At 42.3% G+C, this 18,174-nt stretch overlaps 1 protein-coding gene across 1 annotated transcript; it reads right to left on the bottom strand.

Annotated features, from left to right (window-relative positions):
* Nucleotides 1-1,114: 1,114 nt before the first annotated feature.
* On the bottom strand, nt 1,115-17,938 carry rab18a (RAB18A, member RAS oncogene family). Its single transcript, XM_084152019.1, has 7 exons — nt 17,704-17,938; nt 13,082-13,137; nt 9,599-9,660; nt 8,840-8,912; nt 8,159-8,277; nt 4,255-4,321; nt 1,115-3,146 (listed from the first exon to the last, which is right to left on the bottom strand). The coding sequence occupies exons 1-7, from the start codon at nt 17,769-17,771 to the stop codon at nt 2,974-2,976; spliced, it is 618 nt and encodes a 205-aa protein (XP_084008145.1). The 5' UTR covers nt 17,772-17,938; the 3' UTR covers nt 1,115-2,973.
* Nucleotides 17,939-18,174: the final 236 nt, after the last annotated feature.

The following is an 18,174-nucleotide window of genomic DNA, read 5'->3' as shown; positions in this document are numbered from 1 at the left end:
AGGTGTGCCAAGCTTGTAGCGTCATACCGAAGAAGGCTTGAGGCTGTAATCGCTGCCAAAGGCGCTTCAACAAAGTACTGAGTAAAGGGTCTGAATACTTATGTAAATGTTATTTCGATGTATTTATTTTTACCTGTTTTTGCTTCGTCATTATGGGGTAATGTGTGTAGATTGATGAGGGAAAAAAAACATTTTAGAATAAGGCTGTAACGTAACAAAATGTGGAAAAGGTCAAGGGGTCTGAATACTTGTGAATGCACTGTATATCCCACTGGTGGTCACTTGTCAGACCCCTTAGTATTTATTTGGTATCAGATAACTTTGAGCGTTAGATTGAGGTCTGCCTGAAGTGTGCAATATGAGCAGGGTTTTTCACTTTGAGCTATTCGATTAGTTCCATTGCGCCAGGCAGGCTCAATCAAGTGTAGCTAAAGTATTTGAATCCAGGTCGGAGTTTGGGGTTGGTGGTGGTTGAGAATCCTCTGGGAAAATGCTCCTTCTATTGTTCTTGCTGCATTGACAAATCTCTGGTCTGTGTAATGAAGCAGATAGTTAGGTTGAGAATCAGATTATGTAGTGGTTAGGTCTCTGTTGATGCTACAGACATTCAGTTATGTTGTAGGTCTGTGTTTTCAGACTAACTGCCTTCGCTGAGCGGTGAGGAAGTCGGAGGGTAGCGGCCTCGGTCGGCTCTGCCAGCCCTTTCATAATGACACAGGAATGATGCACATCCCAGTCAAAGCCACCGCACCAGGGTAAAAGAGTAGTGGTGTTTTCTGACCGGCTGCCCAAAATATGATTTAGACATCACAGGGAGCTGAAATAGGAGTCCTCGGACAGTGTTTAAACCAAACACACATCTACTTCTCTATTCTCGATCTGTAAAAGTGTGAAATTCAAAAACCGTCTTTAAGAGAAACCCTTTCTCAGTTCTCACCAAAGGACGACATTTCCAACATGGTAAGTCGTCTAGGTCGTTTTCCGTGAAGACTTCTTGGATGAGGTGAAGTACAATTACTGTGTGAAAATGTATACTAAGTTAATAGGATCTGGCACTGTTTTACAATAGGCGAGAGCTCCTTAGCTCAGGCAGGAATAAGCATGAACTTCAGAATCCTTTAAAAATTACTTTATTCACTTTAATACATAGGGTGGTTTTATAATTGTAATATGTATACATTCACATTTTACAATCACACACACATTAATTTACAATGTGTTTATATGCTGTCACATATAAACAGAAAATAACAAGTTCAAGAGTCTCTGTCATTTCAATCATAAAGTAGACGTCTAGTTCATTCAGGACAAATAGAAAATCCCAATGTAGTCTACTATAAACCTGTGTGCAAGGTTCTGGATGCAGGTACATCTAACCCGCTTGTTGTGTATGTGTGGTTCATACAGTCCAGGTTTGTGTCCGAAATGGCACCCTATTTCCTATATAGTGCACTACTTTTGACCAGGGTGGTCAAAAGTAGTCCACTATATAGGAAATAGGGTGCCATTTGGGACACAGCGCAACTTTCTCTGCAAGGCATTTATAGAACAAACATGAAAAATTAAAAGAAGAATTCTCCATGCAATTAAAAAAAGGATAAGAAAGAATTATATTCTGATTAGACATACTGTAAAGGCATCCGTGTCACTCCTGCCACAAATATACTGTAGGTCATTGGTACGGTCACCCAAAACTACATTTCCCAACACATTCTTTCTGGCACTCAAGAACTACAGGCAAGGTCTAAGGACATGGAACATGGAGACAGAACACTGCAAAAAACATTTTTACAGGTCTTACACCTCTTTCTTTGATTTCAATGCAAACACCCATATGACTCAATGTATTCTTTAATATAGAAAACTTTTCCTTCTGTCTTTTTTTTTTCCATATCGGGATTCATTATGAAAAGCTGAAGCAAGACTGAAGCTAGCGCTGATACAGATATTCATATTTAACTGTCAGAGTGGCAGATAACCAGGTTGGTCACAGCCCATTAGAACAACCACCAACAAAACAAGGCATGCAGCGTTTCTTCATTTAGTTTCTTTTTCATAACACACACAATGGAAAGCCAACCCTCCCATGCCAATCTGTTTGATTTATAAACCCTTCAAAAAAAAAAAAAATGCTGAAAGTTTGGGAGTCCAAGTCAATAAAAGCTGTAAAACTTTGTTCCAGAAACTTGGTGACTGTAGAATTTTTAGAACAAAAAGAGGCAGTTTGTGGAAGAGAGAGAGAGCGAGAGAGAGAATACATGACGCTTAGGCTGATAAGAAAATCAACCGCAGCGCTGTTAGGAGGGCAAGCACTGGAGGAGGACAAGGCTGCATGATCACACAGGGTAGATACACACGCTGGAGAATCATCCCTGCAGCCAACACACACTAGTTGTGCTTGCCTTGCTAAGAGGAACAAAGTGCTAAGGGAGAGATAATAGGGGGAAACATTTCTACAAAGGAAATGCAAAGTGTTGGGAGGGGAGGGCAAACAAAAGTCGTAACAACCCTAAATGAGAACAGGTGATAGAAAATGATCCTTTTCTAAATAAGAATAATACCCCATCTGCTATCCATGGTAGTGTTTTTCCCCTTCACTATTCTACCAAGTCATACACTCATTTCATTTTCAGAAAGACAGGGTAGAGGACCTTTAAAACAGAATTATAGCCATGATACCAGGAAGTGTGCAAACAGCAATGTCCCTATGAATGATCACAGCCAGTGAGCGGAGGGTGCTGGTCAGGAGCAGCCCTGCCTCACTCCACACCTCAGGGGCCGATGGGGGAAATGGTCTGGAAACTATAGCCTTCATAGCAGGACATCAGCCATCAGTGTGAGTGTTTGGTAGGGTGTCTTTCAATTGAGTGTGTGTGGTGTGCGTTTTGTATGTGTGTGTATATGAGTGTCTATGTTTTGTATGCGTTGCGTGTGTATGTAGTGTGTGTGTGTGTGTGTGTGTGTGTGTGTTGTCTAAACCAGGGAGCAGTAGCCTCCACAGCTCCCCCCTGCAGCCTGGTCTTGCCGGCCCAGCTGGACCCCTCGGCCCTGCGTCTCGCTCTCCCACAGTCCAGGGGTCTGGATGATCTTTTCAACCAGCTCCTCAAACGCACACTGGACCCCATCACGCGTCTTAGCACTGGCCTCTGGCCCAGAGAAAGAGAGAGAGGGGGCGGGGGGGGAGAGAGAAAGAGTGGGAGAGAGCAGGAGAGGGGGAGAGGAGAGACACAGACATAACAACTGTCAGTGACTGGCTGCTTCTTCATGTCATCTAGCTACTGACCTCCACAGCTGCATTTTTCTGAAACTAGACAGGGTCATTTTCCTGAACATGAATTGTGTGCCTCCCCTGCGCGTCGGACCGAAACAACGCCATTTAGCTGTGACCATGTTTATCACAGCCTCTTGAGCATTATTGATTAATTAGAATGTGCTCCCAGAGTGCTATAATTTGAAGTTGCTCAAATAGCCGTATCTCTTGATTGGTAGAAGTTATTTCTGTTCTGATTGATGATTGGAATAACAAAGACACGGACAAAGATTTCATACACTAAGTTTTGTCTTGTTGTGAAGGCGGCAGGTAGCCTAGTGGTTAAGAGCGTTGGGCCAGTAACCGAAAGGTCGCTGGTTCGTATCCCAGACCAGGTCTAAAAATCTGTTGATGTGCCCTTGAGCAAGGCACTTAGCCCTAATTGCTTTGGATAAGAGCGTCTGCTAAATGACATATATGTAAAAATTAAAGTAGTCAAAATGGTTGTTTCTTAAAGTGGAGAGAAAAAAAGTAGTTGATGCAGTTACTAAAACAGCTGTCTCTCTGGATTGGCAGAAGGTATTTCTGTTCCGAGTCATTTATGTATATTTTTATGCACGTCATTTTTTCAAAATGTTGGTCCCACTTTAACACATTAGTGAATACTTACCATGTGGTTATCATATTAAAATGATCTAAAATATGTCATACTAAATACATGCAAAAGCATGGTAAATATATACCAATTTTAAAAAAGTAATTATTGCTTATTTCAAATCAATTCAGACAACTTTGTCCACATAAGTGGGGGGTTTGGCCATGAATCAATATAAAAGACGTTAAACAGAGGATATTAAAGAGAGAGACCTAAAAATAGAAGCAGGCAAACATTCCAGTCCAGGTATGATAGATTTTTAAAAAGCTGTTTCCCCTGCAGAACGGTTTGCCATAACTCATGCCCCGAGTCGGGTCCGAGAGGGGAATCCTCCCAACTCCCGACTTACCTATAAACAGCATGGAATGTTTTCTTGCAAACTTCAGGCCTTCATTCCTGTCTAGTTCGTGGTTTTCCTAAAACAAAGAAGAGTCATCTTTTATGAGGTCTGTCCGGTATACCTGTCAGCTACTGGGAATGTGACTGGGCTGGGTACACGGGAAACATACACTACATTTACATTTACATTTACATGTATAGTCATTTAGCAGACGCTCTAATCCAGAGCGATTTACAGTTAGTGAGTGCATAATATTTTTCATACTGACCCCCGTGGGAATCGAACCCACAACCCTGGCATTGCAAGTACATGCTCTACCAACTGAGCTACAGGAGGCCCTACATGACCAAAGGTATGTGGACACCTGCTCGTCGAACATCTAAATCCAAAATCACGGGCATTAATATGGAGTTGGTCCCCCCTTTAAGTTATAACAGCCTCCACTCTTCTGGGAAGGCTTTCCACTAGATGTTGGAACATTGCTGCAGGGACTTGCTTCCATTCAGCCACAAGAGCATTAGTGAGGTCAGGCACTGATGTTGGGCGATTTGGCCTGGCTCGCAGTCGCGTTCCAATTCATCCCAAAGGTGTTCAATAGGGTTGAGGTCAGGGATCTGTGCAGGCCAGTCAAGTTCTTCCACACCGATCGACAAACCATTTCTCTATGGACCTCACTTTGTGCACGGGGGCATTGTCATGCTGAAACAGGAAAGGGCCTTCTTCTGTTGCCACAAAGTCGGAAGCACAGAATCGTCTAGAATGTCATTGTATGCTGTAGCATTAATATTTCCCTTCACTGGAACCAAGGGGCCTAGCCCGTACCATGAAAAACAGCTCCAGACCATTATACCTCCTCCACCAAACTTTCCAGTTGGCACTATGCGTTGGGGCAGGTAGCGTTCTCCTGGCATCCGCCAAACCCAGATTCGTCCGTCGGACTACCAGATGGTGAAGCGTGATTCATCACTCCAGAGAACGCGTTTCCACTGCTCCAGAGTCCAATGGCCGCGAGCTTTACATCAATCCAGCCAACGCTTGGCAATGCGCATGGTGATCTTAGGCTTGTGTGCGGCTGCTCGGCCATGGAAATCCATTTCATGAAGCTCCTGACATACAGTCATTGTGCTGACGTTGCTTCCAGAGGCAGTTTGGAACTCTGTAGTGAGTCTTGCAACCAAGGGACGGACGATTTCTACGCGCTTCAGATCTTGGAGGTCCCGTTCTATGAGCTTGTGTGGCCTACCACTTCACGGCTGAGTAGTTGTTGCTCCTAGACATTTCCACTTCACAATAACAGCACTTACAGTTGACCGGCGTAGGTCTAGCAGGGCAGAATTTTGACAAACTGACTTGTTGGAAAGGTGGCATCCTATGACGGTGCCATGTTGAAAGTCACAGAGCTCTTCAGTAAGGCCATTCTACTGCCAATGTTTGTCTATGGAGATTGCATGGCTGTGTGCTCGAATTTATACACCTGTCAGCAATGGGTATGGCTGAAATAGCCAAATCCACTAATTTGAAGGGGTGTCCACATGTTTTGTATAAATAGTATAGTGTAGGAGAGTACAGTCAGTGCCACAGCCAAAGGCCAGTACTGTACATTATATATACTCAAGTTATATTCTACTACAGGGTTAAGAAGCAACAAACAAGGTCATACTATGGTGGAAGATGATACATACAGGCAGCAGGATACATTTAAATGGAATTACATGGTTTTTTTTAAACACAGACTTAGGGAACTAAACCCAGAGAAAACATTTGGTTGAACATCTGAGTGTTTTCAAAACACTGCTGTGGGTCACATGACTCAGGCTGTGTTAAAATGGGATGAGGCCCAACCAGGTGGGGTTAGTAATATTATTCACATTACATTCCAGCTCAATCTGTAAACTTGGAACAAACTACACCAAGTATTGAAGAATGTATCAAATATACACCAGTACAGCGTTTCCCCACCAGCAGTGGTGGCAAGGGTAGCGGGAGGGGGGTGGGATCTACAGGCACATATGGTTCTTTCAACAAAGAGTACATTGTGCAGTCAGTTAGATGCATTACTACGAGCGACATATTTATTCAAAAGATATACAATATAATACATTTTGAATAAATGAATATAGGGGAAATACTGGGGTATGATCTAAACGTAGAATATCAAGAAAAATTGGATATTGGTTTGGGGTAGGTCAATATACAGTGAGGGAAAAAAGTATTTGATTTTGTACGTTTGCCCACTGACAAAGAAATGATCAGTGTATAATTTTAATAGTAGGTTTATTTGAACAGTGAGAGACAGAATAACAACAAAAAAATCCAGAAAAACGCATGTCAAAAATGTTATAGATTTGCATTTTAATGAGGGAAATAAGTATTTGACCACCTCTCAATCAGAAAGATTTCTGGCTCCCAGGTGTCTTTTATACAGGTAACGAGCTGAGATTAGGAGCACACTCTTAAAGGGAGTGCTCCTAATCTCAGCTTGTTACCTGTATAAAAAGACACCTGTCCACAGAAGCAATCAATCAGATTCCAAACTCTCCACCATGGCCAAGACCAAAGAGCTCTCCAAGGATGTCAGGGACAAGATTGTAGACCTACACAAGGCTGGAATGGGCTACAAGACCATCGCCAAGCAGCTTGGTGAGAAGGTGACAACAGTTGGTGCGATTATTCGCAAATGGAAGAAACACAAAATAACTCCTTCGGCCTGGGGCTCCATGCAAGATCTCACCTCGTGGAGTTGCAATGATCATGAGAACGGTGAGGAATCAGCCCAGAACTACACGGGAGGATCTTGTCAATGATCTCAAGGCAGCTGGGACCATGGTCACCAAGAAAACAATTGGTAACATACTACGCCGTGAAGAACTGAAATCCTGCAGCGCCCGCAAGGTCCCCCTGCTCAAGAAAGCACATATACATGCCCGTCTGAAGTTTGCCAATGAACATCTGAATGATTCAGAGGAGAACTGGGTGAAAGTGTTGTGGTCAGATGAGACCAAAATTGAGCTCTTTGGCATCAACTCGCCATGTTTGGAGGAGGAGGAATGCTGCCTATGACCCCAAGAACACCAGGTGGAAACATTATGCTTTGGGGGTGTTTTTCTGCTAAGGAGACAGGACAACTTCATCGCATCAAAGGGACGATGGACGGGGGGCCATGTACTGTCAAATCTTGGGTGAGAACCTCCTTCCCTCAGCCAGGGCATTGAAAATGGGTCGTGGATGGGTATTCCAGCATGACAATGACCCAAAACACACGGCCAAGGAAACAAAGGAGTGGCTCAAGAAGAAGCACATTAAGGTCCTGGAGTGGCCTAGCCAGTCTCCAGACTTTAATCCCATAGAAAATCTGTGGAGGGAGCTGAAGGTTCGAGTTGCCAAACGTCAGCCTCGAAACCTTAATGCCTTGGAGAAGATCTGCAAAGAGGAGTGGGACAAAATCCATCCTGAGATGTGTGCAAACCTGGTGGCCAACTACAAGAAACGTCTGACCTCTGTGATTGCCAACAAGGGTTTTGCCACCAAGTACTAAGTCATGTTTTGCAGAGGGGTCAAATACTTATTTCCCTCATTAAAATGCAAATCAATTTATAACATTTTTGACATGCGTTTTTCTGGATTTGTTGTTATTCTGTCTCTCACTGTTCAAATAAACCTACCATTAAAATGATAGACTGATCATTTCTTTGTCAGTGGGCAAATGTACAAAATCAGCAGGGGATCAAATACTTTTCCCTCACTGTAATGAATAGAGGATAACTGAAAAGCAGGAAATTCCCTGCATATAGAATGTGTTGATTCTATGAGGGGGAAAACCCTTGTTACCCATCAAGTATCAACAAACATTTCCCCCTGATTATAGCACAATTCTAGCCTAAATGACACACTGTATACAAACAAACGGACTCACCTTATCAATTTTGTTCCCGACCAGCATCTTGACGAGGTCATTCCTTGTGCAGTACGTCTCCAGCTCATTGAGCCAGTTGTCCAGCTTGGTAAAAGTATCCCGTCGCGTTACATCATACACTGAGGAAGAGACAAAGAGGTGAGGTGCTCGGTCAAAAACATTGTATCTGTCAGCAGATGACTGCAGGACATACTGTAACTGGGGGTTGTGGGGGCATTTGTGGGGGCATATGACCTTTCCAACCATGTTACAAACCCCCCCGACGCATCACAAGAATGTGTTTGTGTTATATCATAAAGTAGGCCTGAGCTGTGTATCAACACAAAGGGTAGTATAACACAGGTCCTGCTACTACTAGGAAGTGTGTGTGAAATGTGCAGTCCCTATATCACAAAATCTAACGCTTAGCCGACAGACTAGCACTGATGAGGAAATAAAGTACTTTTGTTTAGAAAGTCAGCTCTACTGCATCCATGGTGTTAGTGTGGCTATCATAGCCTCCTGATATAATGTAGGCTTTGGAGGATGTCTGCTCTAGCGTTAGGAGTAGTAATGTCAGTTCCAGAGAGTAAAGAGTAGGGGACAGGATGAAAAGCCATTACTGTCTTTATAGTGGCTGTCCGGACCAGCGGTGGCTGAATGTGTTTAAAGGGGTAGAGGCTGAATGATGAAGTTGCTCACCCAGGATGACTCCCTGCGCGCCGCGGTAATAACTAGGCGTCAGGGTTCGGAAACGCTCCTGGCCAGCTGTGTCCTGCAAAACACAACCATAACCATTAAAGCCCTGGGCACATCAAAACAAAACAGCTCTGGACACATCATAACAAAACAGCCCTGGGCACATCAAAACAAAACAGCTCTGGACACATCATAAAACAACCCTCTCAGCTATCGGGCTCTGGACACATGAGGAGGTAAATATAGTGGTGTGACTAGGACAGAACCATAAAAAGTGATGCAGGACCAGGACTAAAGCATAAAGAGAGATTTGACAGCCATTTGTCATTGGTGCTCAGAATGATGAACATCAGCACCATCTTGTGGAGGTTTAGTGAATCATTTATTAAGTGGCAGGCATTGTTGTGCATCGGAAGTTCAGCAATGAAATCACCATAAAAAGTGTCCTGCAGGACCAGGACTAAAGCATAAATAGAGATTTGACAGCCCTTTGTCATTGGTGCTCAGAATGATGAGCATCAGCGCCATCTTGTGGGGGTTTAGTGAATAATTTGTTAAGTGGCAGGGATTGCTGTGCATCGGAAGTTCAGCAATGAAATATTTTTTACTAGCAAATAATTTTAATTCTTAGCTTTAAAAACACACACACCCATCCCTAGGAGTTGTCGACAACAATAACATAGGCCTATACCTTATACTAACTCTTTTGCAGCATTTTCAAGTCAGTTTTGAAAGGGACAGTGTGTGCAGAGGACAACTTACCCATATTGCCAACTTTGCCTTGTTCCCGTCCACTGAGATGGTCTTCACCTTGAAATCAACGCCTGCATAAGAAACACAGAAAGAAACACACACTCAAATCACAGATGGTGTCTTCACCATAGGTTGGTGCCTGGTGATTTGAGTCATCACACAGATCAAGAATATGAATCAAGAAGAAACATATGACGATATGAATCAAGAAGACAAATTAACCTGACTCATTTAAAATGAATGGTCAAAACATACATAGGCCTACATTTACCACACAATGTGTGTCTGAACTAAAACTGACCCTTCCACTATTCAGACAGGGGCTGAGCCTTATGCACTTAAATTATATTATGAGAGTCCTGATTTAAAACTGTGGGGAATATGTGGTTGAATATGTAAAGATCAAAATAAATATAGCAGATTGCAATAAAAACTCCACCTGCGACATCGCTCAGAAGTGCCATGATTCATCCTTTGAAATCCCCTCTTCTCGGTTCGAAAATACATTTACATAAAAATAACAGCGTCGTGCTCGTCACACTTGACGAGTAAATCTCCATGGCTTCTTTCAGAGCACATAGCATGAAGGGTTTGGCTGGACGTATTGCCCATAGTTTTAGCACGCACTGAAAGATTTATCAGGAATAACGTATGCTTGGGATGGGGTTGTTTTTATTTCTGGATCAGGCCCCAGACAAGAGCCAAAACAGAGAGGAGAAGGGGACGGGGAGGTGAAGACAGGAGGGACACATCTCCTCACCCTCCCCTCTTCCTACACCCCTCCACCCAAAATATTGTCAATCATGGCCTCTCGCTCTTCTCCGAGCCCGGCGGGTTGCTACGATACTGTCGCTAGCCGTGTAACTCGCAGAAGGATTTACAACTTACACTAAACTGTCAGGTCTGGGTTTGTTTATCCCTACAAGGCTGTGCTATTTAGCACTCACTACAGTGTAGACAGCAGTACAGGCAGTGCCATGATGCAGCATCTGGTTCATAACATCACCAAGCCAACAATAACTGACAATCACTGCGATGTAGTCAAGGTAGGGCTGTTGTGCTGCAGACTAAACTCTTTACGGGCGACCTGAAACGCCCCGAATACGTCTGATAAAATCTGGAACAGGCAACTCACAAAAACATTGTTTGTTTATTAATAAAACGGTACGTGGTGGAGCTTATGAGCGTGCAGGCGTATTGTTTTTATACCTACTTTTTTCGGCCCTGCACTCCACTAAATTATGTGTGTTTGATTTAAGTGATAATAACCTCGAAGCAGGAGTTTGGAGGATATATTGGCACGGGTGTTGTTAGGCCCGAGACGAAGTAACATCAAACTGAAGCTGGAAAGACTGCAAACTAGATGCACTTCGTTTCACCTTTTTGCAATTTACATTTATTTCTATATATCCATAAAAATGATGTCAGCTGATTCATGCCTGCATGTCTGTCTGTCCTGTCCCAACACGTTCATTACTATGGGACAGCTCGAGATCGAATTCGAATATTGAAACAATGTTGCAAATGTCAGAGAGACAGACAGCAAGGTTTATACAAATCACTGCTGTTGAAAACTAAATGTTAGTCTAAAAGAAATGTGAGATAATGTCTAGATGCTTTTTATAGTGGAGATCAAGTTTATAAAGTGCCTGGCTGGGCTGATGAGACAGTGGATTGCGCAGTCAGATGGAACAGAGTAAATAGTAATTTTAACATAGATTTAGCCAGTGGTAATTTGTGGAATATACACCGTCTGGAATGCGGGTTTAACCAATCAGCATTCAGGATTAGATCCGTTGTATAACACTTGATAACTCACACAGACAGCACACTAAGAACAACAACCACATGCACCAAAACAGTAGTAGTGCCAACAAAGTATTTTAACCGATTACAAATCTGAGGCTCTGTATTTATTCATGAGTACCGGTACACCTGAACCGGAGTTTCTCATCACGTTATTTAAGACAGAAAGTAGTTGGATGATAGGGAGGTAGTTTTATTTGGTTAGCTCTATTTAATGTCAAGGGGGTGCTACAAACCACATGTTCCGATACAGATTTTTAACATGCTGGCACAGAATTACAGTAATTCTCAAATAAGAGACCACGGTATGTTTATGCTAATATGACAGATATTGACAAGTGTAGATTTAACTTTTGCTTTATACAAAGCGAGGAAGGAGCAAGCAGGAATTGAGAGATACCAATGGTTTTCAGACCACAAATCACAAGGGACTTAGGTCAATGTGGGGAGTATAGCTAGACCTCTACGGGGACATCTGTTTGGCAAATATATTGAGTTGGCCAAGTAAAATAGGAGTGAGGCATGCCTACCAGAATTTTTTATTTATTACATGGAACTCTCTGTGGGAATCCACAGGCACGCATGGTTGTTTTAACAAAGGCTACATTGTGCAGTCAGAAGAACTTCTTATTGTAGAAAAAACAACACTATTTCGTTTTCGAGTCTCCCATTCTAAGTAATCAATAGCGCTATGAATTTTGAGCCTGTCTTTCACTAAGTCACTCCTGGATGTTAACTGTCTCAAGGCTACCTGAAAATAATAATAGGGGTGTCCTTGAAGAGTCTAATGTTTAATACCGTTTGGAATTCTGATATCATTTGCAGATCCTGGAAGAAAAGAAGGAATTCTCCATTTCCCAAACCATGTATTTCACCTCCAGAAGAATGAATAACTCATTCACTGTAGACCGGGCTGTATCTCAAATTAATAGAGAGTAGATTATTATCCCCGAGTGGTGCAGTGGTCTAAGGCACTGCATCGCAGTGCTAGCTGTGACACTAGAGATCCTGGTTCGAATCCAGGCTCTGTCGTAGCCGGCCGCGACCGGGAGACCCACGGGGCTGCGCACAATTGGCCCAGCATCGTCCAGGATAGGGGAGGGAATGGCCGGCAGGGATGTAGCTCAGTTGGATGTAGCTAAATAATAATAATTATTTATTATTATTTATTATAGCATGGCATTTGCAACGCCAGGGTTGTGGGTTCGATTCCAGTATGAAAAAATTAAATAAAAAATGTATGCGCTCACTAACTGTAAGTTGCTCTGGATAAGAGCATCTGCTAAATGACTTAAATGTAAATGAAATAGTTGGGATACTATAAAACAGACAGTTGTGATATTATCTATACTTTTCATTCAGAATAGCAGTCAGTGAGTAGCCTATTGTTACCTGGTCTGTTCATACAGTTGACACCCATATGAGCCCACTACAGGACTGACCAGGTCAAGCTACTCTGCTCTTAGCTCAGATAAGAGGGATCCTGTCCAGTACTGGCTGTGCTCACTGTCTGTGAGTGACCTCTTAGAAAATAGGCTAAGAGCTCAGCAGGCCCTGTCCATTAGGTTACTGTGTGATAGGATTAAATCAGGAGAACTGTCACTCAAACAAGAACTAATGATACTGACTGTTATGCGTGTGGGTTATAGTGGGCTAGTGACACTGCCGTCAGAAGGTATTACTCACCTATTGTTGCTGATAGTTCTGGATCAAATGTGTCATCTGTGAATCTCAAGAGAAGACTGCAAAAGAGAAAAAGACAAATACTTATAATTTGTATCATTTCCGTTTTAGCCTAGCACAATTACATTTAGGCCGATAGAGTTTTTACAGTACTGTATTACACGTTTGAAACAAGGGCAACTTCCACAAAGACAAATAGCCATGAGCACATAGGCCTACATATTCAATACACTAACAACCAGATGACATCATTGGTTGGTGGTCAGAGGGTCAGGGTTCAGTTTTGAGTCACTAATCAAGTGCTAGGAACGGAATCACAAGGCTAATGATGTAGCTAGCTAATCCTTCTTCTTTCCAGTCAACCCCAACACAGATAATAGCCCAATCCTCTAATTTTCTTATTCAACCATACACTCATTATCTTCATCCATATGGAAATGATTTATCAGATGGAATGTCAGAAGAATGACTGATCATTGTTTTATGTCAGTAGCCTGATACCTCAGTAGCAATGTTGTTACTTAGCCTACATAATAGCACAATAGCAGTGCAACAGGCCAATTTGTCTGGTAAAATGAAACCCTTATCCTCTGCCAGGGAGATTTCTAATGACTTGAAGAACTAGGAAGAGAGAGGGGAAATTTGAGAATGAGATCATGTATGTATTTAATCAATACATGATTAAAAATATATACATAATGTCAGTAGTGGATTGCGTCTAATTATATGATATTACTTTTTAACAATACTTAAAAATGCAAGGTAGAGGAAGTAACCCAAAATGGGAAGATGAAACGCTAGCCGTGGCCCACATTATTCATACCAATAGCTAGCATTAATGTATTCTCACCAGGAAATGGCATTGTTTATGAGTCTATAGTTAACTACACATTATCTTTGACAAACAAAGAAGGAAAAGAGGATGGTTTAGTGAAATCATAGAATTCCATTGTTTGAGAGGCAGAACCAATGATTGTTGTTAGGGGATCATAGCAAACTGGCTAATGTAAAAAAGTGGTTTCCTATGCCACATCAGCTAGCTAATGTTAGTAAGTGTGACATAATCGGTTTGATGAGTTGGAGGTGTTGCAACAACAAGGATGACTGCAAGGAGTTATTTTCACACAGCTAACATCTTGATCCGCCTTTATTAGTCACTTCAGTATGAGTGAGTTTTGTAAGATTAAATCAGAACAATCATTTTGCTGGTAGTGTACAGATAACTAGGCTACTGCTTTATTAGGAAAGTTTCTGATTCAGTCAATTCAATTCAGGTGTTAAATGCTAGATGAATTTGATCAAAACTGAACTGGACATTTGACGCCTCCAATATGACAGCAGGGTTTAGCTAGGCTTTTGTGTCCTGAGTGAGAGTCTGATCAATCTTAGGCCTATGCCAAGACCAATGCCTTAGCTATAGTTAAAGAATTTGGCCAACTCAGCTGAGAGAGTTATTTTGTAATTTTTTATTTAACCTTTATTTAACCAGGTAAACCAGTTGAGAACAAGTTCTCATTTACAACTGCGACCTGGCCAAGATAAAGCAAAGCAGTGCGATAAAAACAACAACACAGAGTTACATATGGGGTAAACAAAACAAAGTAAAAAATACAACAGAAAATCTATATACAGTATGTGCGAATGTAGTAAATTATGGAGGTAAGGCAATAAATAGGCCATAGTGCAAAATAGTTACAATTTCGTATTAACACTGGAATGATAGATGTGCAAAAGATGATGTGCAAATAGAGATACTGGGGTGCAAATTAGCAAAATAAATAACAATATGGGGATGAGGTAGTTGGATGGGCTAATTACAGATGGGCTGTGTACAGGTGCAGTGATCGGTAAGCTGCTCTGACAACTGATGCCTAAAGTTAGTGAGGGAGATAAGAGTCTCCAGCTTCAGAGACTTTTGCAGTTCGTTCCAGTCATTGGCAGCAGAGAACTGGAAGGAATGGCGGCCAAAGGAGGTGTTGGCTTTGGGGATGACCAGTGAGATATACCTGCTGGAGCGCAGACTACGGGTGGGTGTTGCTATAGTGACCAGTGAGCTAAGATAAGACGGGGATTTGCCTAGCAGTGATTTACAGATGACCTGGAGCCAGTGGGTTTGGCGACGAATATCATTTAACATTTTAGTCATTTAGCAGATGCTCTTATCCAGAGCGACCTACAGTTAGTGAGTGCATACATTTTCATACTGGCCCCTGTGGGAAACGAACCCACAACCCTGGTGTTGCAAGCGCCATGCTCTACCAACTGAGGTACAGGGGACTATGTACTGAGGGCCAGCCAACAAGAGCGTACAGGTCACAATGGTGGGTAGTATATGGGGCTTTGGTGACAAAACAGAGGGCACTGTGATAGACTACATCCAATTTGCTGAGTAGAGTGTTGGAGGCTATTTTGTAAATGACACCGCCAAAGTCAAGGATTGGTAGGATAGTCAGTTTTACGAGGGCATGTTTGGCAGCATGAGTGAAGGAGGCTTTGTTGCGAAATAGGAAGCCGATTCTAGATCTAACTTTTGATTGGAGATGCTTAATGTGAGTCTGGAAGGAGAGTTTACAGTCTAACCAGACACCTAGGTATTTGTAGTTGTCCACATACTCTAGGTCAGACCCGCCGAGAGTAGTGATTCTAGTCGGGTGGGCGGGTGCAAGCAGCGTTCGGTTGAAGAGCATGCATTTAGTTTTACTAGTGTTTAAGAGCAGTTGGAGGCCACGGAAGGAGTGTTGTATGGCGTTGAAGCTCGTTTGGAGGTTTGTTAACACAGTGTCCAATGAAGGGCCAGATGTATACAAAATGGTGTCGTCTGCATAGAGGTGGATCCGAGCATCACCAGCAGCAAGAGCAACATCATTGATATACACAGAGAAAAGAGTCGGCCCGAGAATTGAACCCTGTGGCACCCCCATAGAGACTGCCAGAGGTCCAGACAACAGGCCCTCCGATTTGACACATTGAACTGAGAAGTAGTTGGTGAACCAGGCGAGGTAGTCATTTGAGAAACCAAGGCTATTTAGTCTGCCAATAAGAATGCGGTGGTTGACAGAGTCGAAAGCCTTGGCCAGGTCGATGAAGACGGCTGCGCAGTACTGTCTTTTATCGATCGCGGTTATAATATCGTTTAGGACCTTGAGCATGGCTGAGGTGCACCCATGACCAGCTCGGAAACCGGATTGCATAGCGGAGAAGGTACGGTGGGATTCGAAATGGTCGGTTAGAGTCATAATCTTAAATGGGTGCCATGTTTGCGCCATAAGTTTCAAGAAGAAATTCCAGGCCGTCATTGTAAATAAGAATTTGTTCTTAATTGAGTCGCCTGGATAAATAAAGGTTAAATAAAAAAAGACTCTTCGCATCTTCACATCTCATAACTTATCTCGCTAAAATACTCAAGCAAATCCTGCCAGACAAAAAAATGCTTGAAAAGGCTTAAAATCGTATAAAATAACTATTTGTCCCTTGTTGCAGATGCAGTTTGGGAGTGTCTCTTGCCAGTCAGGTGGAAGGAATATCCAGCTGCAGCGAGTCGGTCATTTCTTCAATTAAACTCATTTATTTGATTATTTTGAGAAACTGAAGGCTGTCTGGTCTGAACCATTGGCCTTAAATGAAAATTACATCTGACTACTGGGTGGAGCAGTGCAGGTGCACTAGTCCTCATGCTGTAGTAATATAACATAGCCCTACTATTTGATGGTTCAAGGCTCACTCAGACATACCAGCATTCTTCCTAGCAGTCTAGAGTAGAGCCAGAGAAATGCACAGCTTGGTAAACTATACTCCATGTTGGCACCAACCATTCCATGACAATAACATCCTACTTTGCATTCTTTCTAGAATTTCTTCTTGGAACTTGTTGCCAACATGGCACCCACTAAGATTCTAACGCTCTCAGATGAGTTGGCCAAACTCTTTAGTTATTGCTAAGACATTGGCCTTGATTCTTGAGTCTTGGCATAAGCATTTTAGACTCACTGGGTCTCACTCAGGACATAGGCCTAGATAAACCTTGCTGTCATATTGGAGGCGTCAAATGTCCAGTCAAGTCTTGATTAGATTAATCTAGCATAACTAACACCTGAATTTAATTACACTTGAATTGATCACTTCACTGACACTTTTCCTAATAAAGCAGTAGCCTAGTTATCTGTACACTACCAGCAAAATGATTGTTCTGATTTAATCCTACAAAACTCACTCATACTGGCGTGACTAATAAAGGCATATCAAGATGTTAGCTGTGTGAAAATAACTCCTTGCAGTCATCCTTGTTGTTGTTGCAACACCTCCAACGCATCACATCGATGACGTCACACGTTCCAGATAGAACAGCTAGCTAGCTAGCTTCCTAACGTTAGCTAGCTGATGTGGCATAGCAAACGATTGTGTTACATTAGCCTGTTTACTATGATCTCCTAACAACATATGTTGGTTTTTGCTTTGTTAACAATCAAGCTATCTGGTTAACAGACAAAGTACGAAAACATGGTCATTTACTTATTGGTAATTTTTTAACGAGACAACAAGAGCTCCTAGCTAAAGTTAATCGTTCCAGCTACTGTTAACTACAACTTCAGTTCAGCTAACGTTAACGAGCTAACCAGCTTTCTTACCTGGACTTTCCAACGCCACTTTCTCCAATTATTAATATTTTCAGTGTTGTTAAAACGTCGTCTTCCATCTTCCTACGCTATCAATAGACTATATTTATACTTCAACTGAGAGCTGTAAAAATACACCCTAGAAGAGATGTTTGTCAGTTAGCTAATGAGACTTCTTCTTTAAATTTGTATCGGCGGATCGCAATCAACTGAACAGTCTATTGACCGCCACCTACTGTACTGGAGTGAGGCAGGTCACGGCCTCCCTATATAGAGCAACACAGTATGAGTCATAATACCCAGAAAACCTAGCGGTCAAACAGGGAAATGTTTCCAATCGTTTTTCCACCATTAATTTTCCCCATAGGGTATTTTAGAAAGACTTCTGTGTAGGCTTAACCTGGTGTGACGTTTTGATAACTGTGTAAATCTCTCTCAGACAACATGCCTTTTATCAATATATTCACCCCCTCCAAAATGAAA

Source organism: Coregonus lavaretus, assembly GCF_964263955.1.
Source record: "Coregonus lavaretus genome assembly, chromosome: 34".
Lineage (NCBI taxonomy): Eukaryota > Metazoa > Chordata > Actinopteri > Salmoniformes > Salmonidae > Coregonus > Coregonus lavaretus.
This window is presented reverse-complemented; position numbering and strand designations above follow the sequence as displayed.